This window comes from Stenella coeruleoalba (assembly GCF_951394435.1).
Source record: "Stenella coeruleoalba genome assembly, chromosome: 3".
NCBI classification, from domain to species: Eukaryota; Metazoa; Chordata; class Mammalia; order Artiodactyla; family Delphinidae; genus Stenella; species Stenella coeruleoalba.
This window is the reverse complement of record NC_137148.1, coordinates 122705669-122732289: the sequence shown is the minus strand read 5'-3', so window position 1 is coordinate 122732289 and position 26621 is coordinate 122705669. Positions and strand designations below refer to the sequence as shown.

The window sequence follows — 26621 nt, the reverse complement described above, 5'->3', positions numbered from 1 at the left end:
GGTTCTCGAGGGAGACATAGCACAAACAGTGATAACGCTTGGAAAACGAAGGAGGTATTTTTATAGCTGGGACCATGCCTGTTATCCCATAGTGCAAAGTTCTAATAATACCGCCTTGGATCATGTGGCTTGGACTTGAGCTTGAATCCTACCTTGATTTGACCTGTGTGCATCTTAAAGAGAGAGTGAAGACATTTTCAGAGTCCAGGCAAAAAGATAGTATGAATGTCATCCCTGGGAGACTGAATTTTGTTTCCCTTGGAATGGCATTTTCTTGGAAACTGAGCCAGAGGCTGACCTTGGAAAGAGCTACTTACCTCTTCCTTCCAATACTCAATGTCACCAAAAGGGAAGAGCCATCTCTTTGTTGTCAGTGCACTAGCCCTGGAACCCACCTAGAGCTCCAGCATCTGTGTTCACACAGCTGCTGAGAGGAAGGGCTTCAGCTGCCCTTCAGTAGAATCTTAGCCCTAAAGACATGAGTATGGCACTGTTAACCCCCAGGCCTGGTCTCCTCACCACCCTCTCATCGCTCCTTACTTCTCTTTCTCGACTCATGTTTTAGTACCTGACAGAAGCCTGGAAGTGACAAGAAATAGCCATGTCTGCTTTAGGTTCTCCCCCCAAAGCCAGGAAGCTTCGTGAATAACCCCATGGCTAGCCACTCATTGAAAAGGCAGAAGCAGGGACTAATGTTAGAAGTGTATCCTAGCACTCGAGTGCTTTTCAACCAGGGCGTTCTGAGGCGTCTGCAAACATTAAACAGCCTTCTTGTCTCCTCTGTACACGAGAGTGCTTTGCTAAGACACGCAAACTCTAAAAAAGGAAAGTGGCCGATAATCACTCCGGGTGGCTGGCTTCCCAGCTTTGCTGGGCTTGCCTGCTCCTTCCTATTTGAGCCCTTGTTCTAGAAATGGGCCTTCTAAACTTCCTTCAGGAACTGAGTAGCCACGCAGCTTCTTTTGTGTTTCCTTCGGGTAGTGTTCATTTGTGGGGTCTTCTTGAGCGAAGGGGTGGGATGTCCAGTTGAGATTGTCAATTAAGGAATGGGGTGGCATTTTCTGAAGGCAGACGCTAGAGACCAGAGGTCAGAAGCTGGTGACATACAAACCATTTTCAGCTGATAGACAAGATTATATTTTTCTTAATGTCATGGCACTGAACAAAATAATTGGTTGCCAATAGGTAAAACTGAAGCGATTTTGCATAAAACTCTGGATTTCCAGCTTCTTTTTTTTAAAAAAAAAAATCAGAATATCTGGCAACACAGGTAATATTTCATAGTCACAGTTGGCGTAAACTGAGTTGCCACTTGTCTTTTAAGAGGAAACGCAAGCTTGCTACTTCACTCCACGTCCCCTCGTGCGTGGCCCTGTAGGATTTGAATCTGCTTCCACTGGGGTCAGTTATCTAAGACGCCAAAACAGAAATCATGAATTATTCTTTTAAATGTGCCTGGCTTGCAGGTGCCTATGGTTTATGCCTTATTCTTTTTCCTTCTGCGCAAAGAATGACCATTTGAAGCTCTTTCATGGATGGAAAAGGACAGTTAGAAGCAAAGTAGAGAATTTTACACTACTTACCTGAATCAATCAGGCATACAAAGAAAATCCTGAAATGATGATATTAAAGTAAGATTTGAGATTTGAATTATTCAGGGGTAATTGCCTTAGTTTTCCACCTCACTGTTTCCCCTTTGCTTTCCTTACATGGACATAATCTTCAGAATGTACTTCTGTCAAAGGCCACAGTCATAATTCCCCTGCTTCCTTCTTTTTTTTTTTTTTTAAACTCATTTGCACTCTCTGTAGCAATTGTCGGAGCCCTGCAGGGGAATAATTGCAGAGGAATTAACCTCTGACATTTTTCTAAAAATAGCCCTAATAAATCCAATCATAGGTAATTTACCTGTCCGTGTTCCTTGGGGGGGGGGGGGGGCGGGGGTAACTTACCAGCATTGAAGAAAGACTTGGTAGGCTGGCATTCCTTCAGCAATTATCTGTGAGCGGACTTCCTGATGCCTGTGTATTTTCTCTGTTTAGAAATAGTACAAGAGGGAGGGGATATAGATATACATATAGCTGATTCATGCCATTATACAGCAGAAATTAACACAACATTGTAAAGCAATTATCCTCCAATAAAAAAAATACACTTAAAAAATAAGAAATACAGAGTACAAATTTCTCTCTTCCCTCTGGCCTCGTGACCCTGTTTTCTCAGCACCTTTCTCCTGGGGTTGCAGTAAGGCCCTGCTCTTCCAGAAGGGTGTGTTCGGCTCACCAGAAAAGGGGGAGAATTTGTGGGGTCCCTCCTTGAATTTCCAGCTCCTGGAGATTTCCCGACGATTCCTCTGTGATCCGCCCCTTTGTTTTCGGTGTCTGAGCTTCAAGCATCTCACCCCTTCTTCCTCAGTCTTCAGCCCTCGTTTGGATTCCACAACTGAAACTCATTTGGGGAAGTTTCTGGGTGTAGAAGAAAGGGGAATGCAGAAGGACACGGGTGGGAAAAGAGCCTGTGGTTGGTAGAAATTATCAAAGAAAATTGCCATTTCCCTGAGCCGTAAAGAAATTCATTTTCTCTTGCCCAAAACAAAAGGGTCTGAATGTGCTTTTTCCTTTTGTTCTCTCCAGTTGTTCCTAGAGACCACAGTGCAGGGTGGGCATCTGGGAAATTTACTTTCCCAAGTGCCACTTGTAGTGGCACTTAAAATACAGAACACAGAATCCTTGTAAATTCCACTGCAGAGACAAAGCCCTAAGCCCTTAAATGCACAGAAAAGTATGTCTATTATCTATCGTTTCAAAGTAAGTGTGCAGTTACTTAAATTGCCTTTGTCTTCTTTTTTTCAGCTGACATTATCTCTACGGTAGAATTCAACCACACGGGAGAATTACTAGCGACAGGGGACAAGGGGGGTCGGGTTGTAATATTTCAACGAGAGCAGGAGGTAAGTGGCAGTGAATGCAAAATAGCCATTTTCTTCTTTTAAAGAAGGCTTCCCACCGTTCCTTAATCCTCATGTGTTGCCCTTAACCTTGCTGCTTGGCTTGCAAACTAGAACTGCCAAAAAGTCATTAACATCAGTAGTTACACACTCAGGCTCACAAAAGCACCGGAAAATAGAGCCTTTTCTGGGCAAGGTCTCATCTTTCCAAACCTGGGTATTGCACATTCAAAACGACCTCACTTCTCATCTGACCTGCAAAATTCCACGGGTGCTTGTTGAGTGTAACGCCTCCTTTTTCAGTGGGGTTTATCCTCCTCCAGCTGTTGAAATTCAGGGACTCCTAACAGAATACCTAGGATAAAAAATATAACCCTTCCCCAACAGATATGAAAAGGATAACTTGGGTCAGAAGAGAATACATACAATTTACAGGCACACTTCAGAGAGATCGTGGGCTCAGTTCCAGGCCACCGCAATAAAGGGAATATCACAATAAAGCAAGTCACACCAATTTTTTGATTTCCCAGTGCATATAAAAGTTATATTTACACTATACTGTGGTCTGTTAAGTATGCAGTAGCATTATGTCTAAAAAAACAACATACATACCTTAATTAAAAATACTTTATTGCTAACCATAAAAAAAAAAAAGAAGAAAATGGTAGCTCCCCCTACCAAAGGGAGTGAAATCCCAGAAAATGCCATCTGAGCAATGCATGTAGCCCACACTTTACTATAGGTGACACGAAGTTCCCTGCAGCTGAATGCTCTATGCATTCTGAGCAGCAGTTCTAACTCCCAGTGAATCTCGAAAAGCCCATTTCTTCCTGAGACTTGGGTTCCACTAGGAATTGTTTCTCTTTTTCATATAAATTGAGTTTTTTGGTGTCTGCTTCTGTTCTGTCAGAATGAAATTATGGCCCAATTTGATTTCCTTGGCCTCCGCCGGCGTGGTCCTGAAGCTTCCAGCAGGCCAGTCTGTGTTCAAATAACTCGCCCATCTGCTACTGCCTGCCTCGGAGATTCACCCGGCACAGCGTAGCAGGAGGGCCCAGTGCAGGAGGGAGGTTTCACAAGAGACTTCCCTAGCAATTTAAAGCCTGCTTTGTGCCTCAAAGTCATTTGTGTTCCACCTCCCCTCAAAAAAGGAAAGCCTCATTTAGAGGTGATATATTTGGTAATTGCACATTATTTGCAATTAATTTCTATAAGGGCATCGTAATCCCTCGGGGTTCTGTATGAATTCAAGTGTTCAGCGTTAAATCAGGCACCCAGCCTATTCCATTGGCCCTGGAAACACGAAAATGTTGTTGGCAAGTAGGAACTAATAGCTCTTCGTGACCTGGAATTTTTCCTGCTTTTCCGGAGCTGCCTAGTGCTAATTGGTCTGGCACATCCTACACACACTTGACAGTCTGATTTGGATGGTAGCGAATCAACACTCGTAAAAATTTATTTTTCAGGTGGACTAGCTCTCTCTGCAGTAAACAGGGTAGGAGCGAGGATGTCAGCCTTTAAAGTCCTTTTAAAATTGATTTTCAAACCTTCTTCTTCAATTTTTAAAAAAAATCCAATTAGGTTCATAGTGATGATAAAGAGAAACCAGAGGAACTGTTTAGCATAAATTACCCAAGGCAGAGTGTTGCCAGTAATATTCCGCTCCATGTTTCCCATTAGGTATTTATAGCTTTCACCTATTTTAATTTACTGAAATATTTGGGGAACCTGATTCATTAGTAGAAAGAAGGGGGACACATTTTCCAAAGGAGGGTGGTATTGTTCAATAAGGAATAAATGTTGAGGATAATAGCCTGCAGTTAAATGTTGGGCTTTGCGGTGAGACTTGGGGTTGAATGAACACTGAGCTTGAGAAACACAGCCATGTGACAACATCTAGGTCAGGCCTCCTTTTGATTCCCGTGTGTGGCTCCTGTGCGTGAATCCTCAAGACGTGCTGTCCTGGAAAATTTGTTCAAGGAACCTCAGTGCCCTCACAGGCACATTTAACATCTGGGTATCAGTACCATCACCCATCAGTAAATTGAGACTTGGGTTTGAATGTTCAGTATCTACCCAGAGATAATTTTTTTTTAATTGAGCCTTTTATTAAGAGTTAAGCATTTATGACAAATGCCTAGCAAGACCTGGATTTGAATTTTTGAACACAGTTTTCCGAAGCCTGAATCTTGAGGCCCTTGCTCACTAGGTCCTAAAATGCAAACCTCTCCTCCTCCTTTTCCCTTCTTCCCTTTCTCTCTTTCACACCATCTTTTCCTCCTATCCCCCTTTCTTCTTTGTCTCCTCCCTTTCTGCACACCCTTCCTTTATGTTTTGTTCTCTCACCATTTATTTAGTTCCTGCTGTGTGCACTTTGCATAATCAGCGCTGGGGGACAGCCAGTGTAAAGTCTCATGGTTCTCCTAATGATTCACATGTCATCTCTGCACTCACGTCTGTTTTGTTATTCATGTTGGAAAAAGGAGAGGGAGAGATCCACTGCGTATAAGCTGTGTGACCTTTGAGAAGTCATTTTAATTTCTGTGAGCCTCTTTTGTTCATTTCCCTGCTCTGTGCACCTCTCAGAGATTCTGTGAAGATCTGATGAGATTTTAAAAGGCCGGTGAAAGGTGCAGATGCTATAGCTTTGTGTTTTTGTTAAAAGATTGATACAAGTCTGTATGGACATCAGCGTGGGATGACTCACTCCTAAGGGTGTCCAAGACATGCAGCAGTTTATGTATATACTTTATAAGTAAAAAGTTGTAAATATTGAAGGGGCCAGTATTTACCACAGCCTGAGGGCCCTGAACTAAAGAGGAACCCATGGCCGTCGTAGTCCTGCCCTCAGCCCACTTGGACACGGCCTGCCCGTCTCACCCCTCATGACTCTACTCAGAAAAAGGAAGGAACTGGTGAATTTGCAGTTGGCTTATGTGATTTAATCTTTCATGTGACTTTTTTTTCCCTTCCTACAGAGTAAAAATCAGGTTCATCGTAGGGGTGAATACAATGTTTACAGCACATTCCAGAGCCATGAACCCGAGTTCGATTACCTGAAGAGTTTAGAAATAGAAGAAAAAATCAATAAAATAAGATGGCTCCCTCAGCAGAATGCAGCCTACTTCCTTCTGTCTACTAATGGTATGTGGAGGTGACTTGTCTTGTTTGGTAGTTTCAGAGATACGGTCAGCAAACCATGTATTTCAATCTCTTTTAGCCTCCATTTTCCTTTTTACCTTGCAGGCTGTTGAAAAACTTAGAAACCATATCTGCAAGAGGCCTAGCAGAATGGCTGGCAGAGAATAGGCCCTCCGTAAATAGTACTTATTCTTTTTAAAAAATAACAAATTTATGGTCGAATTATGTGAGACTTGTTATCTGTAGTTTTTGACTAATGCAGATTATTTCCAGGTGTTTTGGGAATGTGACTTCCTGTCTAAAGATTTACTGAATGTTATTCTGGGAACACGTTTCGGGAAACTAAACATGCCGTCCCTGTGTGTTTGGCGTACTCAGTAGAAGTTATTAATCCCTGAATATATTTGAGGGTTTGGAAAGCAGATGTCCTTGTCTGACACAATCAAGCTCTCTAGTAGAAACATAGGTCAAGAAGAGAGGGGACCCCATCAAAACACTGATCAAGTAATGGTTTCTTCTCTTTCTCCCTTCTCCCTTCATACTCTTCTTATATCATTTGTTGGTTTAGGGAGAGTTGATATAAATAGGTCAGAGAGAGAGAATGTTCGGGGTTGAACACGGAAGCCGATTCCGTATTAATCTGGAAACCTTTACACAGTGGAATTACCAACCCTAAAACTTCTTAATACCCTTGCTGTGAAAGAGGCCATCTACACTCAAAACAATTCAGAATCAAATCATATACAAAAGGGTGCTAATTGAATAGCATAACAATTAGAGGATTAGTATATACAAATTAAACACCATCTCCCAAGCAAATAAGCTGGAGAGTGATTCATCGTCCTGTGTGTGTGTGTCTCTGAGGAGTACACATTTAAATATAAATCAAGAAACGAGGGGTTTGCTTTCTGCCTATCTCCAACATTTATTAAGAAAGGGTAATGCTCATATGTAAGTTAAAAAAAATGCAGACTGTGTATATACTACGATCAAACATATATTAACATTTTTAAAGACTGAAAGGAAACACACTGAAAGGTTTATCGTGATTAATTTTGACTGTGCATTATGGGTGACTTGTCAATTTATTCCTTAAATTTCCCCCCTGTTTTTCATAAGATTAAAATAAAACTCATCGTGAAAACTTAGAAAATAAAAACTTATTGTTTTTATTTTCTAAGTTTTCACGATGAGTTTTATTTTAATCTTATGAAAAACAGGAGGGGAATGTTTTTAATGCATATGAACCAAAAAAATCCCTCAAATGAAAAAGCCAGTGTATAAATCTATAAAGTTACAGTTCTGAAATAGCCAGTTCAGGGTTATTCAAGCATAGTATCTCAACATGACCAGATCTCCACTCATCTGTTTCTCCAGATTCCAAGTAATTTAATTTTTTCTCATTTATTGTTTTGTTTACATTTTTTGATCTTGATTTCCCAAAAGTCAAGCCACATGATTTGTTTCAGTCTCTTCCCTTTTAGTTTTGTTTAAGTTTCCCTCAAAGGCTCAGCAGATTCAACACAACTTAGAATGGAAGAAACTTCTGATGATTTTGACTTAATTACTTTAGGCAGAGAAAAAGCATCTGATTATCTTCTATAGCTAGCTTACTTTATATTATGAAACGTAGCCTATTGATTATTACAATAAACTTCAAAGACATAAAAGACATATTAACTACTTTGTGGGGGGGATGGGAAAGAAATCAGTGAAATGCAATGAAGATTAATTATATAGCATAATGTTCTGTTAATTGAGTTTTTAAATAGTTTTTTGATTAACAAGGATATTATCTTCCCATTTGGGATGCTATTTCATATGCCAACAGCATCTCAAAATGATTCTTAGAAGAAAAATTCCCATGCTCATATGTGATTTTCTTTTTTATACTAATATTGAGGTTGAGAATCCCCCTTAAGCCAAATAGGTTAACATGCAAAAATTAATGGAAGACAATTGGAATTACTGTACAAAAGAGAAAATGAAGATAGATGATAAGATTGTGTTTAAAAGCTGCCACAAGTAATGATAAACTACTCAGAGAGCCAGCCAGAAGAAAGAAAAAGCCATTACTCATAGTAACAGCCACATGTTCCTCAGACTTTTTTATCCAGAAAGCTTCAAGCTACTGAATCAAGAAAAATTGTGTGATAATAAAGTCAAGAATAACTCCAGGCACCCCAACCATGGGGAATTGAATTGAATTCACCATCAATTATCTTTTTTTTAAAAAAAAATTGTGCTTATCTCATTATAGCTGGGTACAGTTTTTATCTTCTGCTAGAATACATGCCCAGCTTTAGAAATTTTAATGAAAAATAAAACCAACCTTCAGTTGTAAAGATAGACCTTAAATTTATTTGCCAGATGAAGACACATTGCTTTACCTAGAATGTCTACTTCTATCTTAATTCCTATGATGAGAGGAAAAGGTATACTTAATTTGTTTTTCATGCTATGAGAGTAATAAGCGTTCATTGTAAAAAATTTAGAAAATGCAGAGAAACAAAATGAAGATAAGGAAAGGGGTCCTATCCAGAGAGAACCACTATTAATGTCTTTTAAAAAGAAAAGCAGGGCTTCCCTGGTGGCGCAGTGGTTGAGAGTCCGCCTGCCGATGCAGGGGACACGGGTTCGTGTCCCGGTCCGGGAAGATCCCACATGCCGCAGAGCGGCTGGGCCTGTGAGCCATGGCCGCTGAGCCTGCACGTCCGGAGCCTGTGCTCCGCGACGGGAGAGGCCACAACAGTGAGAGGCCCGTGAACCCCCCCAAAAAAAGAGAGAAAAGCAAAGAGGCATGGATAAATCTGTTTGTTTCTTAACAAAAATATGACATATTCTATAACTGTTTTGCAACCAGATTTCTTTTATATAATAATATAACACATAATAACAGGAATACCTTCCTAATTATGAAATATTTCTCCTAAAATACCATAACATTTTCAATGACTGCATGGTATTCCCTTGTATGTTTTTTTCTATAGTTTATTAATAAATCTCCCATTACTAGACCTTTAATTATTAACTAATTCTCGCTTTAATTATTAACTAATTCTTTTATGTATTTTAAATACATAAAATACATTATGTATTTGTAGAAATAGATGTTGGTATAGATAGGTAAATAGGAAGAAAGCGTATTATAAACTATGTATAGCATGATACATCTATTAAAAGCTATTTAAAAAGTTATATAATTCCACACACAAATATAATACAAGGATATACATAAATTTCTCATAGTAGTTGTCTTTGTCTACTGGAATTGAAGGAGTTTTTAATTTTTTTGTGTTCATTTTCATTTTCTACAATTTTATGTACCAGTTGTGTAATAAAAAGAAGAAAATAAAATGAGAAATGTAAAATCTATATATGAGATATTATTATAGGTTTGTAGCCCTCTTCAAAAAAATGCATAGAAAAAAATACTACAAGGAACTATGTAAAATGTTAACAATGGTTGTCCCAGACTGCAGGGATTTTAGGGATTTTTATTCTTTATGTTTTACCTCCAATTTCTCTCTTTCTCTGTATAGCAATTTATCATTCCTAATGTGAAAAATATAAAAGAAGAATTGCCTTGCAGTTGGGATGGGCTACATTCCAAAGCCCAGCAATAGAAAATAATCAGTATTAAAATTCACTGATTTGGGTTCTTCTAAGCCACAGTAGCTAATCTGCTCTGATCTCTGATTAGTAGTTAATCAAATGACTGAATACATATGGCCCATGTTTCATCTTCTCAACCTAAAAAGCGGGTCATTATGCAGCCTATATTCAGAGAGGGTAGGACCAGAAGAGTATAGATAGAAAATTCTAAATTCAACCCAACATCTGGGAAAGACTTCTTCGCCTTCTGTCCCAGTACAAGTTGGGCTGAATGCACAAACCTTACACTTAGTAGACTTTACAGGTGTGCCAGCAGACATGACCAGCCCAAGTGATGCCCACATATTAGGAAACAGGGGCCCTTCTCTGTTAGAGTAGCCAAATTGTTGCAGGAAGCCCACTTCATAATGTGCATTTCAGACCGCTGAGGACAAGGCATTTGCCAAGGAGAGATGGAGGAGGGAGATGAGGGGCAGAGGAGCAAGGGAATCCTAATATAGGCAGGATACAGGGGTGGCTTTCCTCCCCTGACAGCCTTACAGACAGGAAGTAAGATGTGCTGACATCATCATGGGATGAAGCTCAGGCTGTCAGAGCAACATCTTATTATTGCAGAACAGTTGCCCAGTTTGCTAATTCTAACAACAACTGCTATTTGTGAACCATTATTAGAAGTGCAACACTGGGCTAAACACTACGTGCATTCTTTCATTTAATCCTCAAAGAGCCCCATGAGGACGACACTGTTTTCCCCAATTTACATATAAAGAAACTGAGGCGTAGAGAAGTTAACTATCTCTATTTGTAAGATTGGAGTATTGAGGACATACTTATACTAAAAATTACTCATATTTCTGAAATTCAAACTTAATTGGCCACTCTGTACCTTTTCTCCTGCTTTATCTGCTACTCCCCTTTGTCTGTCACCCAAAGACTAGTTAGGCGCCTACTGCACGTGAATCCCAACCCTCGGCCACGTGGTGGCTGGCGTTGGAGTCGGGATGGGACCCAAGGTTGTCTGCTTCCAAAGCCACCCTGTGTAGGCACAGAGCAAGACGCAGAGGAGCCGTCGAGTGTCTGCCATCCAGAAGAGAAGTTAGCACAAATAATGAACGCAGGATCTGATAAGAAAGGCCTACAAAGGCATGCAACCACAGACATGATCTGTTTGGCCCAAGCATGTTTCCTTAAAAAATAGATTAACATATACACACTACTATATATAAAATAGATAACCAACAAGGACCTACTGTATAGCACAGGGAACTCTACTCAATATTTTGTAATAATCTATAAGGGAAGAGAATCTGAAAAAAGTATATATAGATATATATATCTGTGTGTATATATATATATGTGTGTGTGTGTGTGTGTGTGTGTGTGTGTATATATATGTATGTACATATACCTGAATCACTGTGCTGTACACATGAAACTAACACAACCTTGTAAATCAACTCTACTTCAATTTTTAAAAGATGGAATCAAAAGACTGCAGGTGGGGCATGCCATCTCCAGCTCCCCCGATGCCCCGCCCCCTTTCACTCATTCCCCGGGCACTGCCTACCTCTTGTAGGCATTGGAGTCCTCACCCCTGTTGTATTGCTGTAGAGAATGACAAGGGTCACCAAGTGGTGTAGAGTCCTGGGACAGTACAGAACTGAGAAAGGTCATTTCCAGCTGGGGACTCAGAAAAGAGACTGCAAGGGGAAAGCATTTGGATGAATCTCCTTCTCATTTTACTTCCCTGAGTACCGCTAACAAGATGCACTGTGTAAATGAGATGCATTCGTTCATCCAACTCCTATTTCTTGAACATCCACTATGCCCCAGGCACTGTTGTAGATGCTGGAGATACAGTGAGGAACAAGACAGACCGAATCCCTGCCTCCAATGATATTTAAATTACTGTGGGGGAGACGAGATAATTAAATTGCCAGAGAGTGAAACGTACTCTGAATAAAAATAAAGCAGGAAGAGGGGATACAGAACAGTGAGGAAAACATCTTTCTGTAGGTTGGTTGGGAAAGACCCCCTCTGAGGTTGGGACATAAACACAGGAGAGCAAAGTGAAGGAACAAATCTTGTGAAAAAGAGGGTAAAGGGCTTTCCTGGCAGGAGGAGCAGCTAGTGCAAAAGCCCTGAGGCTGGAGTGGGATTAACCTATACAAGGAGCTGTAAGGAAACCGGGTGGCAGGAGCACAGGAAGTGGCAGGGAGTGGGGTAGACAGTGAGATCATAAAGTGTGAGGACGTAGGGGTGCAGGTCACGGAGGGCCTTTCAGGTCATGCTAGGGACAGTGTTTAGTGAGGTGGGATGCTGAAATGAGGATAATAATTGGACCTGCATCTCAGGGTTATTGTGAATATTAAGTAACTTCTCCATGGAAAGCGCTAACATGGTTACATCGTTAATTCTACGTATGTTGCGACTACTCTTATTCAGTGTTCAGGATATATTATTGAATGATCCAATTTAAATGTAAGCTATAGATCTAACAGCCCATTGTCAGGGAAACCGTTTGTCTCAGCACAATAAATGTTTTCATTTTGAAACATGAGCTCTGCCTTCAGAGGCCTTGAGATTTATGCACTGAAGCCCTTGACATGAGCCAGTTTCCCTAGCAGTCCCTTCCATCGTGACCATCACCTCTCCCTGCAACCGCCCCCAACTGGGTCCCGCAAAAAAAAAAAAAAAAAAAAAGACTCCTTTACCAGTTTCCTCTCACCATCATTGTGATTTCCTCTGGTTGCCCTCCGCAGATAAAACTGTGAAGCTGTGGAAAGTCAGCGAGCGTGATAAGAGGCCGGAAGGCTACAACCTGAAAGATGAGGAGGGCCGGCTGCGGGATCCTGCCACCATCACCACCTTGCGGGTGAGCCCAATGGCTGGTTTTCCACCTTCTTTCAGTTTCCTTGGCAACCAAGGTCAGGGGAAGTGGAGGGGAAGTTTGGCTGCGTGCTGACTGCTGCTATAGGTTGCCCCTCTCAGGTGTGAGGGAGGGAGGTCAAGCAGAGGCCCCGCCTACGTGAGTTTCTGGTGGTAGGTGAAGGAACAGGACAGGCACCAACCTCTGATGACGATAAATCCACGTTTCCTTTTGCCCCTGAGGACTTACCTGCAGGGTCACTGCCATGCATTACTATGTTCTTAGCCTCTGTCTGTTTGCATCATCTAACATGTCTTGAGCACCTTCAAGGTACAGGCATGGAACTCCCCAGATAGGAAGTTGGAGTCTTGTGATTCGGAACATGAACTTCTGAATCAAACAGGCCTGGGTTCAAATTCTGCCACTTACCAGACTATCACGTAGTCACTCCCTTTTTTGAACTTCTGTCGTGCAAGTTATTTTTAGTTTCTCCATCTGCAAAACAGTGAACCTAGTACCTTACTGTGTGTGGGTTTCTGAGGCTAAAATGCAGTGAGGATGAACCTTATTCCATGGCTGGTACGCAAGAAGTGATCTCTACTATTAGTCTTGGTAGCTTCCTTCCTGCTGTCCAGAAAAGCACAGTCTGGTAAGGAAAGAGGATGGGTAGGACTAGTATGCAAATGTTTATGACAGTAACTAGAGTAAGATAAATGCAATGAGAGTCAGAGAGTTTGCAGTTTGATCGAAGGAGGGAGAAATTATATTTGGTTCTGGGAGATTGGGATATGTCTGTTAGGGAAATGGTGTTAGAAATGGATTTCTAAAAGCGGACTTTTAAAGGAAGGCTCTCTAGATAGAGATGAAAATGATCTGGGACTGGGTGATGAGTTTAGTTTTGGAGTGTTCATTGTGAACGGTAAAGCCAGGCACATGTTGGGACCAGCCCTGGCCCCTAGCCGCTTCCAGAACTGGGTAAAATATGTGCTTTCAGATGCCAGCAGCTCTACTGCAAACCAAAAACTGCGAAGAGACACTAAAGTATCAATACCTGTGGGGAAAGAGGTTGTCGTCCTATGTTTAGAGGCAAATGTGGGAATTGAATGATCATCGTGTGCCTGATCAGCTGGCTTGTTGGTTTGTTCATTCATTCATTCATTTGTTCATCTGTTGATTCAGCAGATGCTTTTTGAGCACAGACTCTTTGCGGCCCATAATGCTAGGCTGTCGTGTGTGTACCCAGTAGTAGTGGGTACCTGGTCTTCTACTGAGCTTCTTCTGGGCCAACGAGCATTGGCTGCTCTGTTTCCTCTCGTCCGCCTATGCCTTCAACCTGGAGAACAACCGTACAAGTTTACCTTATCAGACTGGGTCGATGCTCTAAATGCTCAGAGGTTTTGAGACTGGAGGAAAGAACAGTGAAGAGTATGAACATTGAGTCACTCCGTCCTGGGTTAGAATTCTGGCTCCATTCCTTTCTGGATGGTGGCCTTGGCCACATTACTTAAAGTCCTTGTGCCTCCCATGTCACATCTGCACAACAGGGATGAGGGATGGTCGCTACTTCCTGGGATTGTTGTGAAGATTCAGTACAGTATTGTGTGTGATAGAGAGCTTAGCCTGTGTAGTGTCTCACTCAGAGAAAGCACTCAGTGATATTAGTTCCTGCTGATGGTTTCTAGTCTTACTCTCATCATCATCATTTTCATGACTGTTATTCCCCCCTAGTGATAGTAGGCCTGTGTGTTTGAGAAAATTCCCATTTTTCTCTTCATACACTTTTTATACTCTTGTATTCACTCCTCAAGCTATTCACTGATGTCTACCAAGTGGCAAGCACAGTACTGGTGATACAGAAGGAACAAGATAGTCTTTCACGCCTCCGGACTTTGTAATCGTATGGAGAAAACAGATGGCTTAGGCACCACTGGGGAGTTTATAATGTGAACTTCTGCCCAGATGTTACCTTGCTCTTGTTTGCTATGTGGATGGAATTTCTCAGATGCCATCTCTAGTCCCCACTATGAATTCCAGTTGTCCATGCATCCAGTGGGATTTTGTATACTTGTATTTAGCCCCCGGGAGGATGTCATTCCCATGATGAAGAAGAGAGAAGGACTCTATGTAAGCTCCATTAGAACAGAGGTTGTCCCCAAAGTGACACAGTGAGGTTATGAAGTGGACTTGTACATGTCAAACATGGAAGGAGGCCCTGAGGAGTGGCTGGGACTTAGAAAACCCCAGTTCTGGTTCTTGCGTCCTTATTAACCATCTGTGACCCTGGGCCAGTGAATCTCATTTCTTCTCTCCGTGCTTAGTTTCTAAGCAACTGAGCAGAGGACTGGACAAAGTCAGTGGTTCTGCAACCATGGGTGCCAGTTACAAATGCAGATTCCCAGGGCGCAGCCTCAGTCATTCTCTTCAGCAAGTTGCGTGGTCCAGCGGGATCTGCATTTTTATCCTGAGCCCCTGGTGGTTGAGACGAAGGGATCTGTTATCCCTGGACTCTTATCATCTCTAAGGCTCCTCCACGCTCTGGTTTTTATGAGCCTTTGTTACTTTTCAGTCATTTCAAGTTATTGTACCAGCTCATGAGACACATTTGCTATCATATTGTAAAACTCGTACCTGATTTCATCTCGTCTACCTTCCTAGGCTTTCTAGTATCCTCATTTCAGTGTAAACATCCACACTCCGGTGTTCTTTCAGTGCAAACACTGAAGAGGCCAGCCTGCTTTCTTTTTGATCCCAGTGGTAGAAGAAGAACCAGGCAACCCTGAAAACCAGTTTCAGAACAATGACTCCAAACAGAGAATGAGCTGATGTGATATTAATCAGACCATAATTTACTAACATGCTCTGCTCTTGACATTTGCATCGCCAGCAATTGTGGCTTTTTTTTTCCTTCCCTGTACTAGGTACTTCCCTGTACTAGTACCTAGGTTTCCTTCCCTGTACTAGTACCTAGTTTCCTTCGCTGTACTAGGTACTTCCCTGTACTAGTACCTAGGTACTAGGTACAGGTACTTCCCTGTACCTCTCGTACACTTCATAGTTTCCAGTTCTACGTGGATCTTGAAAGTGAGAATGTTTAATAATACCCAACAGCTAATTAATCCTCACTGAGTAATGAACCTGTTCTGTTTCAGTGCTGGGAGGTTCAGCTTTTCAAAGTACGAATGTGGTTGTTTTTTTTCCTTTTTTCATGCAAGATAGCCTTTCAAATCCAATCACTCATTACCCAGAGAGACTTTGAGAAGCACTTCTATGGACACTACATCTCCTGCTTAATATTATAACATTCAAAGCAATAATCGTGATGATAGTTTAATAATAACACCTTATAAGCTGTAAAATACCTTTTTGTGTGTGTGTGTGGTACATGGGCCTCTCACTGTTGTGGCCTCTCCCATTGCGGAGCACAGGCTCCAGACGCGCAGGTTCAGCAGCTATGGCTCACGGGCCTAGACATTCTGCGGCATGTGGGATCTTCCCAGATGGGGACACGAACCCACATCCCCTGCATCGGCAGGCGGGCTCTCAACCACTGCGCCACCAGGGAAGCCCTGTAAAATACCATTTTTATCACAAAGTGTTTACTTACTTAATTCCCTGATTCATCTTCAGACCAGCCAAGTAGGAAGGCAGGTGAAGATGCTGGGATCTAGTATTTACTGTGCATTTACTATCTGCCATGCACCATGCTGCACGCTGTATCTGCATTGGCCACTTCATGAGGTACAGTTCACTGTTAAATACCCATTGAACAGATGCGCTTCACAGAGTTTCAGTGAGATGCCCAAGATCATGCTAAGCGTCAAACCTTGATCTATGGGACCCTGAGCCCTTCAACCTGATGCTGCCTCAGAGAGGGAAAATGACTTGCCCAGTGTTTGTCAACTGCTTGTTCCAGAGCTGGGATTGAAAATCAAGAGCTGTGGCTCTTCAACTTGGACACATACATTGGGCATTTTAAATGCTTTTCTTAATAATTAGTGCCATTATTATTCTAGGTCAGGGTGTATGCATGTGTCTCTCTCTCCCTCCCTTTTTCTCTCTCACCCACACATTCACACACGGAGTTTTCATACCTCTGACCTCTGACCTCACCTTGAGGTCTTATGTACTTCCACTTAGCAAGATTCTCCATGCCCTTCTTTCCAACCTCCCAATACCCACAGCTAAGAAGACCTCAGAGCCCTTTCTTGGCAACGGAAACTCACGGTTCGTGTAACCTAATCAGCCCGGGAGGGGAGATGGGTGGTGAGAAGTCATACCTAGCGTACTTATCTGTGCAGAATGAGCCTGGAGTTACTATTTCCCTCGTTAGGATTGGCTGCCAGCGCCCTGGGAACCTAGGCCAGGTGGAAATGTGCTTTTGAACCAGTTACAGAAGAGTTACACAGAGTCTGTCTGGAAGGTGTGAGCTCCCAACCTGTGACACCATAACTCCCCAAAATGAAGGGGATGTAATGAACTCAGGTTTTCTAATGGATATTCCTTACAGCTAATATTAATAATAATAATAGCCACCTTTTTGAGTGCTTCCTATATGCCAGGTGCTGGATTGTGTACCCTTATATCATTCTGTCCTAACAGTAACTCTCTCGGGTTCGGTTATCCTCTCTGGATCAGGCAGAGCCTCCCTCCCTCCTTTCATTTAAGTCTCTGCTTACGTGCCACCTTCTCAGAGAAGCTCTCCTAGAATCCTGTAGGGGAAGTAGCACCCTCACATCTTCCCGTTCACTCTCGGTGTCCTTACCCTGCCCCTTTATTCTTAACTTTCCTCCTGGCCAGATGTATCATTAGTCCACTGTCGGCCTCCCCTCCCCCTCCCCTGAAATGTAAGCTCCGTGAAAGCAGGAACCACGCGTCTCCTCTCCTGTAGCTCCGGCACATGGTAGGTATTCAGGGTATGTTTGTCAAATGAATAGATTACAGAGAAGCGGAAACTGAGTTTCAGAGTAGACAAGTGGTTGTTTGCTCCAAGATCTCATGGCTAGCAAGTGGTGGGGCTGGGATTCAAACCTAATCCATCTGACCCCAAATCTGACGCTTTTCTTTATGATTCCCTACAGCTACATCCTAAGAAAATACTCATTCATGATTGCAGAGCAGGGGAATTTCATTATCAGTGTCTCTCGGAATTCTTCGGCAAAGCTTTCTTAGTGTAGGAGCTAGATTTTGGGCGGAGTGGAGGGCGAGGGTGAGGGCTGCAAAGGCTTTTCTGCCACAGGTTGAGCACACGATGGATGCACTGTATTTTAGAGAAAAGATTCAATTATATCATGTTTTTACACACATGCCTTCTGCCGGTGACTGCTTCTGTCTTTCTCTCAGCTCAGGACACACACATTCTTGTGACTTGCCTGTGATTTTTCCACCTAGAATGACCCTGATGTTTACACATCCCACTGATGGCAGTTTAGACACCCTCCTAGCCACAGTCTGAGACACCATGGCAAATCGACATGAGCGTTCACCAGCTCCAAATTCTGAAGGGAACTTCTTGAGGATTATTGCCAGCAGGTCATGGGATTAGACAGCTTGGCTAAACACACTTTTTTCCCCAAAATGATCGTTTTTGTGAAACAACTAGTTTAACTGCCTGGTCTGTTTTCTAGAGAACTGATTAAACAGACCACTGGTTTAAGTTTACCAATAAAAGCAACTACATTGATTCAGCCCTTCCTAGGGACAGACTCCACACTGAGCAGTTTTCTGTATATTTTATAGTTGGTTCTTCATCACAATCCTATGGCTTAGGCATCATGCCCATTTTATAGGTGTGTAAACAGAGGATCGGGGAGGTAAGCACTGGCTTAAGACCTCACAGATAATAAGTGGCAAAGCCAAGAACGGAACCCAGGTCTATCTGACCCCACAGCTCCTGCCCTTCACCATCATCCAGGACTATTTATTGCATGGTCCTTGATCTAGACAACAATGAGGATAATAGCATCTGACACGTAGAGCTTTTCAATGTATTTTTTATCCTACTTATTGAGTGCCTTCTATGCACCAGGCAACGTGCAAAGTACATACTACAGAGCGGGTCTTACAAAGATGAGTGAAACATGCTCTGTGTCCTCCAGGGGCCGGGAGGGGAATGTTGCAAGTCGCTGCAACATGAAATGAATTCAAGCAGTGGTTCTCAAACCACAGTGCCCTCACAGTCTCCTGGGATGCATTTTAGAACACAGGCACTGGCCTTATCACTAGGGATTCTGGTTTAGAAGGTCTGAGTTGTACCCAATAACATCACTGACCAGATGCCCCTTAGAAAATCCCCGGGTGATTCTGACACAGGTGATCCCTGGGCCACACTTTGAGAAACACCGGATCGGGTAAGTGTCCTGAGAAAAGCACAGAAGATTGCCGTAGCTCTTCAGAGGGAGAACAGAAAGAGAGAGCTATAGGACCAGGAAGGAATTTTCAACATGCATCTTGAGGGATAGATGGCCTTTCATGCTGGGGGGGGGGGGGGGGGAGGGGCGGGGGTCTTATTTAATGCCCCCAAGGATCTTGGGGGGCCAGTAGGACATGAATTGCTTTTCCCTATTTCTGGTGATCTGGATGTGATTATCCCCATTAAGAAAAGAGGAAACTGAGACTCTGAGAGGCAGAACCGAGAATGAAATGTGTTCGGTCTAGACACAGCCTTTGTGTTTTTTGCTGCCTCCGTGGCGACCGTGTGATAAGGCTCACTCCAGGAGAATGGGTAATCCCAGGCCAGTAACAGGGCAAATTACTGGTCGAGTCAGGGTCGGCCATCCCTGCCTTAGGTTTTCATTTTGGGCTTCTGCTCGACAACGGAGGCCTCTTAGGACACAGATACAGTCTTCCCGTACCCATTTTTAATTTTTCTAGACTTCATTTTATGATGTACGGATGCTCTAGGGGCTTCATAGCCAATGCTTTTACAGCTTCAGCTTTCCTTTCCTTATATTTGTTGCAAATAAAAATGAAGTGTTTAGCTACTGCAGTGCAAAATCAATCAAGGCTGCTGCATATTCACATGCTCGCAGTGGCACCCGGACGGCCCCTGGATTAGATTAACTTTGTGAATGTGTCACTCTGGTGTGGGTAATTTCTCCACCTCCACTCCATCCCTTCCCCCTCCTGTCTCAGCGAGGGGATATTGCAATCCCCCATTGATTGACTACCGCACAAGTGAATGCTGGCATGTGATGTGTATAACTCAGCAGGACGCACGGACTCTGTGTTTATGAAAATAAATAATAATTTCTGTTATCGTTATTGATGGCCATCATTATCTGATTCTATCAGTCTGTGTCATGGGGTTTCATGTATGGGATCAGAAAGCACTCCACAGGAACCCCGGGCACTACCCTCACCACCAAGCCTCAGTGTGTTGACATGTTTTGCCTTTTAGGGGTGACACTTGTGGATGTCCCCGTTCTTAGGCTAATATTCAGTGAGACAACATTAGTTTGGTTCAATGTGAGGCAAAGGAACTACCTGAAATAATAATAAGAGCAGCGGACATGGATTAGCATCTGCTCTGTTCCAGGGACGCTCCGTATGTTGGCTCATTTATTCTTCAAGATAAACCTATAATGAAGGTAATAAACCTCGTTTCAGAGATGTGAGAACCAAAGCCAGAGAGGTTAAACAGCCTGCCTGAGGTCAGACGCTAGTAAGTGGTTGTACTTGGACTTGAATCCATGGCTTTATTTATTTTTTTTCTTCTATTTTTTGGCCATGCCGCACGGCATGTGAGATCTTAGTTGCCTGATCAGGGATCGAACCCGTGCCCACTGCAGTGGAAGCATGGCGACTTAACCACTGGACCACCAAGGAAGTCCCTGAATTCATGTCTTTATGATTCTAAAATCCATACTACTATCCTACCTCTTGTACTAAATAGAATGCCTGATATATTCATCTGAATATTTGGTATAAACTAAAATATGAGTAAGCAGGGACTAGGGAAGAAACCATGAAGGAGACGGTAGATGCTGCGGGAACCTTGGGCCCAGGTGGGGTTTGCGTTTTGTTTGCGGGGGCGGGGGGGGGGGGAAGTGGAGCAGAAAGGATGCGTGGAATTAGATCATGGTTTACCAAATCTGGATGATCCTCAGAGTCTAGAAACGTCTTAAATCATCCCCAGCTGACTGATTCAGAATGTCCAGGCACAGGGCCAAGAGATCTACCCATAGTTCTCAGCCGTATCCCACGTAGTTCTGAAGATCAGCTGGGTTTGAGACATTTGACAGATGTGGACATTTGATTCAGAAAGCTGAAGTTACTTACCCAAGGGCTGCAGCTACTAAGGGGCTGAGTCACATTTTTAAAGGGCTAGGGCTCTGACCACATCTCAGCCATCATCTGAAAAATGGAACTCATCCTACATTCTTCCCACAGAGGTCATGCTAATAAAATAGAGTAACGTGTTGACAGTACTGGTGTGATGCCTTACGATTGTCAGATGCTCGCTATATGTTATTACCTTTCTCCTCTTCCTTCCCATCTTGTCTTTCACCTGGACAACCAGGAGTTTCAGGAAAGTCTGATGAATATATGGAAAAAGTTCAAAGCAGCATTATGTTTTGATACTAGTGAATCCAGCAATCCATTCTGCTTTATTTCGAATGTGTGTTTGCCCTGGCCCTCCAAAGCTGCCTTGGATTCAGAATATTTTCACTGACAAGAAGATATTTTCTTTCATCTCAAAGCTACCTTCGTTGTGCTGCATTTACCATGTAGTAATTAGATCCAAGATAAATGTAAATATAAGCAGAATCCTATACCTGTCTTAAGAGCAAGTTCTCTTTGTCTCTTGCTCCCAACCCCTTTGGAAGGCAGCCATGGCTTCTCGAATGTGATAGGAACTAGTAAATGACACTCCCCACAGGTACACTCAATGACAGTGGGAAGCTGAGAAGTCCACGAGTACCAGAAGAAGAAAAGGATCATGTTAGAGAAGAAAATCTCGATGTTTCCATGGTCTCTGGTGCAGTTTATCTTGAGAATCCCTGGGCAGGAGGCACAGTATTCTAGACTATGACCCATTCTCTCTTCCTAACTTTGGTCATTAAATGGTCTGAATTTTGGAGATGTGGGTCGGTTGGTCAGGCCGGGGCAGGTTGCCAACCTTTTCCAGGCTTTGCAAGCAAGGATCTTGTCATTGGGTCAAACCTAATTCACACTGACCCAGATGGATTTTTCTCAAAAGAGAAGTTATTAGAATGATTTTCTCCATCTTTTCCTTTAAAGGGCTCTCTGTATACTTTTAAAGTAAATGGAAAATCCACGGCATAATTGGATGATTCGAGGAAGAAACGTATCTCCATTTTCTGAATCTTTCAGATGGAATTATCTGAATTATGAGTGTCATGGGAAAGACATTGTCCCCAGACCAGATCCTGGCTCTCCAATGTGAGCTCACTTTTGCTTGAGTAAGAGGTGTGAGGTCCAGCCCCTGAAACTACACATGCATGTGTATGCGTGTGCAGGCGTGCACACGGCACAAAGTACCAAGAAGCCCATTGTTCAGGAAACCTTAGAATGTTAACATAGCCTAGAGCTGATTTATAGTATTTGTTTTTCAATTGGGCTTATTTAAATAGAGATCAAAAATATGAGCCTGGGTCCCTTTTGCTACCAAGTTATGCAAAGAACTCATTTGAAATCACAAGAGGAATTCTAAGGCCTCTGCTCATTATACATAAGAGTTTTCTAGAAAATCATTAACACAAAATGGATTTGGAGTCAAGTTCAATAGAAAACAAGATCACTTTGATCTTAGTACATTGCTAACCAGACTTCCACTGGTGCACTGATTTTAAATACCCGTCCTTAGCAGAGAAAAAGTTTTAAGTATTTCCCTAGAGGTTAGTGTATATAGGAAGATACTTTCTTTTCTTTGGTGCATAAGTATAAGAAACTGGTTGGACAAAAATATTTTATAAGGGTAGTTTTATGTTAAAGGAGATTGTTATCAACTGGAAAAAGATTTAATTCTCTGGTTTCCTTAGAATGACTGAGCCAGTAGGAAATGAATTTCTACCGGAAAGGTCCTAGATTTGTATGTAGTTGGATGGAGGAGAGCGGATCACACTCTTGGAATTTGTTGTTTTCATCAGATGATCAGTTGAGCTCGTGTTCTTTACCAGAAAAATTGTTAAAAGCGGTTGTAAAAACACACACACATACATGCTCACAAATGTTTCTTGCTCAAGAAAATATGGTAAATCCTAGCTTAAATACATTTAAACAAATTTATTTACTTTGGGGTTTCTCAAGACCTGTAATATACTAATATACAATATCAAAGTCTAAGAAAAATATAGTGCATGCATTATTTTCCACCAAGCCTAACTGACCATGAAAAACACTTTTCCCAATTTATGGGATTACTGTTCTTTTTAACATTTTACTCAAAACGTGGTCCTTGGCCCAGTGTCGGTCCACAACAAGATAAAGAGCTTGTACCAGAATATGAATCATTCACATCACTAATCCACTGTATAGTTCAGCTGACTTTTTTTTTTTTTTTTTTTTTTTGCGGTACGCGGGCCTCTCACTGCTGCGGCCTCTCCTGTTGCGGAGCACAGGCTCCGGACGCGCAGGCTCAGCGACCATGGCTCACGGGCCCAACCACTCCGCAGCATGTGGGATCTTCCCGGACCGGGGCGCGAACCCGTGTCCCCTGCATCGGCAGGCGGACTCTCAACCACTGCGCCACTAGGGAAGCCCTCAGCTGACACTTTTATTTTCCATAGCAAGACTTTCTCGATGGATGAAGCAGTGCACTGATTCTGGCTTGAGCTCCTTATCTTGTCACGGACCATTAGCAAACAGTTCAGGGATCCGTTATTTTGAGTAGTACAGCGATAGACCTCACTTTGGGAGATGCTGACTGAAGGAATTGGGTCAGGGAACAGGGGTTAGCCTGGCAGCGTTTCTACCCCCATTTTCCTGCCGTCCAGTCTCAGAATCCCATGATGGAGAAAGAGCCTTAACAGAGCCTCCCTCTTGACATACAAGTTCATTAACATTAACCGAGAACTTTCTAGTGCCTGACACTATTCCAGGCACTTTGCATGCTTCCTCATTTAATCTTCACCTTAACCGTATCAGCTGAAAACTATTATCGTCATTTCCCAGCTAAGGAAACTGAGCTCCATATGGAGGAAGCAACTAGTGCAAGGTTGTTCGCTAGCAAGTAGCAGAACCAGAGTTCACCCCTGACTGTCTGACTGAAGACCCCCACTCTTAACCACCATGTTATCTGGACTCCCAATAGCAATGGTTCTCACCCATGTGGGCCAATGTGGGCTTTATCCTATTGTCAGAGACTTCTTGAAACAGAAATGACCCTTTAGCCAATCTAAAAACCATCACTGTTCGTAAATGTTTCCTTCTGTGTAAGCTATCATCTATCTAATATGCATCTATTAAAAAAAGTTTCCACATATAGAGTGTCATGTGTGGTCCCTGTCCTCACATGGGGCTTATAATTCAGTGAGGAATTAGCTGGCTACAAGCTTTTATTTGAAAATAGTAACAGCACCAACCTCGTGTCCCCATGCCTGCCATCACGGTCAGTCCTGTTATGTATTTAAACACTGCCTCAACCCCTTCTCAACATTTTCTATTCTGCCCTGAGATCCCACTTCCTCTAATTATTTTCAGGAGTTGAGAATTCTGCAACTTTGAGTTAAATGAGGACATGGTCTGTTTAATGCCAGAACATCCAGCCACAAGGTGAAAACTTCATCCAGTTATCCTGCCCTTTCAATTCCAAACACGCAGATGTTTAGAAACTTCTGAAAGCTTGATTTAAAAAAAATAATAATTTGCTTTCCAAATTCAAAGAGCAACTGGGAAAAGCATCCTAAGGAGGGGATATATGAGACTATCAATGCAGACAAGAAAGCAGGCGTTCAGGAGTTGTCAGGTTAGATCCTGAGACAGAAGTGACAAAACAAAGTCACACTTGGTCACCATCATTCCTTCCCATAATAAAGTCATCTCTGCACATGAACTCTCAGATGGCTGTCACACCAGTCCTGATTAAATGTGCCTTTCCCTACTTGATGGTCAAATCCGTGAAGAACATAGGTGCCGCCTAGGTCTCTTGCTTTTTCATTTTTTCACTAATTCCATAGGTATTTATTGAGTATCTACTGTAAGCCAGGCATGGTGATAGGCCCTAGAATTACAGCAGTGAACATGAATGGCACGGTCCCTGCCCATGACCTCATGCCCTCAGTCTCTTTTGGTGGGAAGGGCATGAATCAAATGCCCCTGATGTAAAACTGACCCTGGGACGGGGGCTTCAGAGGTGCATAGGAGAGCAGATGATGGAGGAATTGCTCCATTCAGGAAGCACAGAGAATAATTTCTTGAGCAGTTAATAATAGAGCTGAAGCAGGAGGTAGGTAAGGAGAGGAGAGGGAGGCACCTTCCAGGCAGAGGCAATGCCGTGGACAAAGCCCCTGAGGTTGGGAAGTTGCACCAGAGAACAGGCGATGGAACGAAGGCCAAAGTGGCTGGAATGCTGATCCCAGGGGATGTGTAGTACCAGCAAGATGCAGGTGACAAGGCAGCCAGGTTACGGCCATCACAGACCTTGCTAGGGAATTTGCTCTTTCTCCCAAGAGCAATGCAAACCCTTTCTTCTCTGCTCTGGTCATTTTTTGAAACAGCTCTTCTTTGCTCAGTAGCTCAATGTTCTGCACCCAAGACAGGATATACACCAAGGCAGAAAAGCTGCCAGCACAACATAGAAAACTCCTGGTGGATAGGACAAGTTTACATTCCAGAAACCAGTGGCATTTGGTCAGTGTGGCCATGTTGCCCTCTAGCCCTTGACTGCCACTGTTTTGATACATGTCAGGGCATGGCCTCCATGGAGCTCCTCCAGTATCAAGGTGTCCTCCCTCCAAGGTGAATCCTCCCATGAGTGATTGAATTGTTTGGAGGGTCATAGAACCTGACAGCTCCCTGTTACACAAAGGAAAAGATAAGCTTCCGATTAGTCCTGGGGCTGGAGGAAGCCAAGATCGAGTGTACCTGTCAGAACTACTAACGGCATATAAATCATTACCTCAATTTTCCATGCAAGAATTGGGCCAGAGAGAGAGAAAGCAAGGACTGAGGTTGTGTAGCAGTGCAGAACCATATCAAAGAGCTCTCGCTTGGCACCTAAACAGGATTTGCTCTGCTATCCATGCAGAGAGAACAGGGCCCCATGCCCAGAGGAACGACAGAGACAAATGCCCACTGGCTCTAGGAAGGGGCGAGTTGTTTCCCTGGCATTTCCTAAGGCTTCTATTGCTAATCTAGCAATAGCCGCCACCAAAGGTTTCCCAGACTCTAAAGGGGAGCGAGTTTGGTACTGTGCTTGTTCTCTGTGTGTTCCTAGATTTCCCGATTGTGTAATCACCATAATCATCTTTGCTATTGTTGCCTTTCTTGCATTTTCCTTTCTCGCATTCACTGGGCAGAAATCTCTGAGAGTTAGGGGCCAACAGTGGCTAACCTGCTCTCTTATCATCCAGGATATCAGTGTATTTCTTGGGGGGAGAAAAAAAGAGCATAAAACTGAAAAATGAATGAAGGACAGGAAGTCAGAAGATGTTCAATATAGATTTAAAAGTTGAAATCGATTGGGCAGTGCCCAAAGCCTCACTGCATTTCATGTCCATAAAATACCAAGTAGCTCGCAAAACATGAGAGCCTGGAAGATTCCAGGTGGAGAAGCCCCAGCACAGAGTAAACTCAAACTACTGACTTCTACCACAGACCTCAAGAAACACTCTTTTGTGTTTCATCTGGGCTACTCTAGACAGAGTGAGCAAAACTGTGGGGGAGCTGCTTCATTCTCCAGGATAGACAGAGTTAAATCCGGTTCCCAGGGCTTTTGAAAGGGACTTTGGTCAGTGGCAGTTGTGTGAAAAGGGGGCCAGGTATTTGTCCAGCCCAGATATTCCTGCTGCCAGTAACGGAGGAGCCTTTCTTCTTTTCCACCCTTTGCGTATTTTAAAGAGAAGCATATCTTCAAAATTACAACATAAC

The 26621-nt window shown here is 42.9% G+C and overlaps 1 protein-coding gene across 1 annotated transcript in view; it reads left to right on the top strand.

Moving 5' to 3' along the window:
- PPP2R2B (protein phosphatase 2 regulatory subunit Bbeta) overlaps nt 1–26621 on the top strand; it is a 609983-nt gene that overhangs the window by 498347 nt on the left and 85015 nt on the right. The window contains exons 5-7 of the mRNA XM_079917157.1: nt 2853–2950; nt 5926–6091; nt 12466–12578. Coding sequence (XP_079773283.1) covers nt 2853–2950; nt 5926–6091; nt 12466–12578 — 377 coding nt within the window. The remainder of the gene's footprint in view (nt 1–2852; nt 2951–5925; nt 6092–12465; nt 12579–26621) is intronic.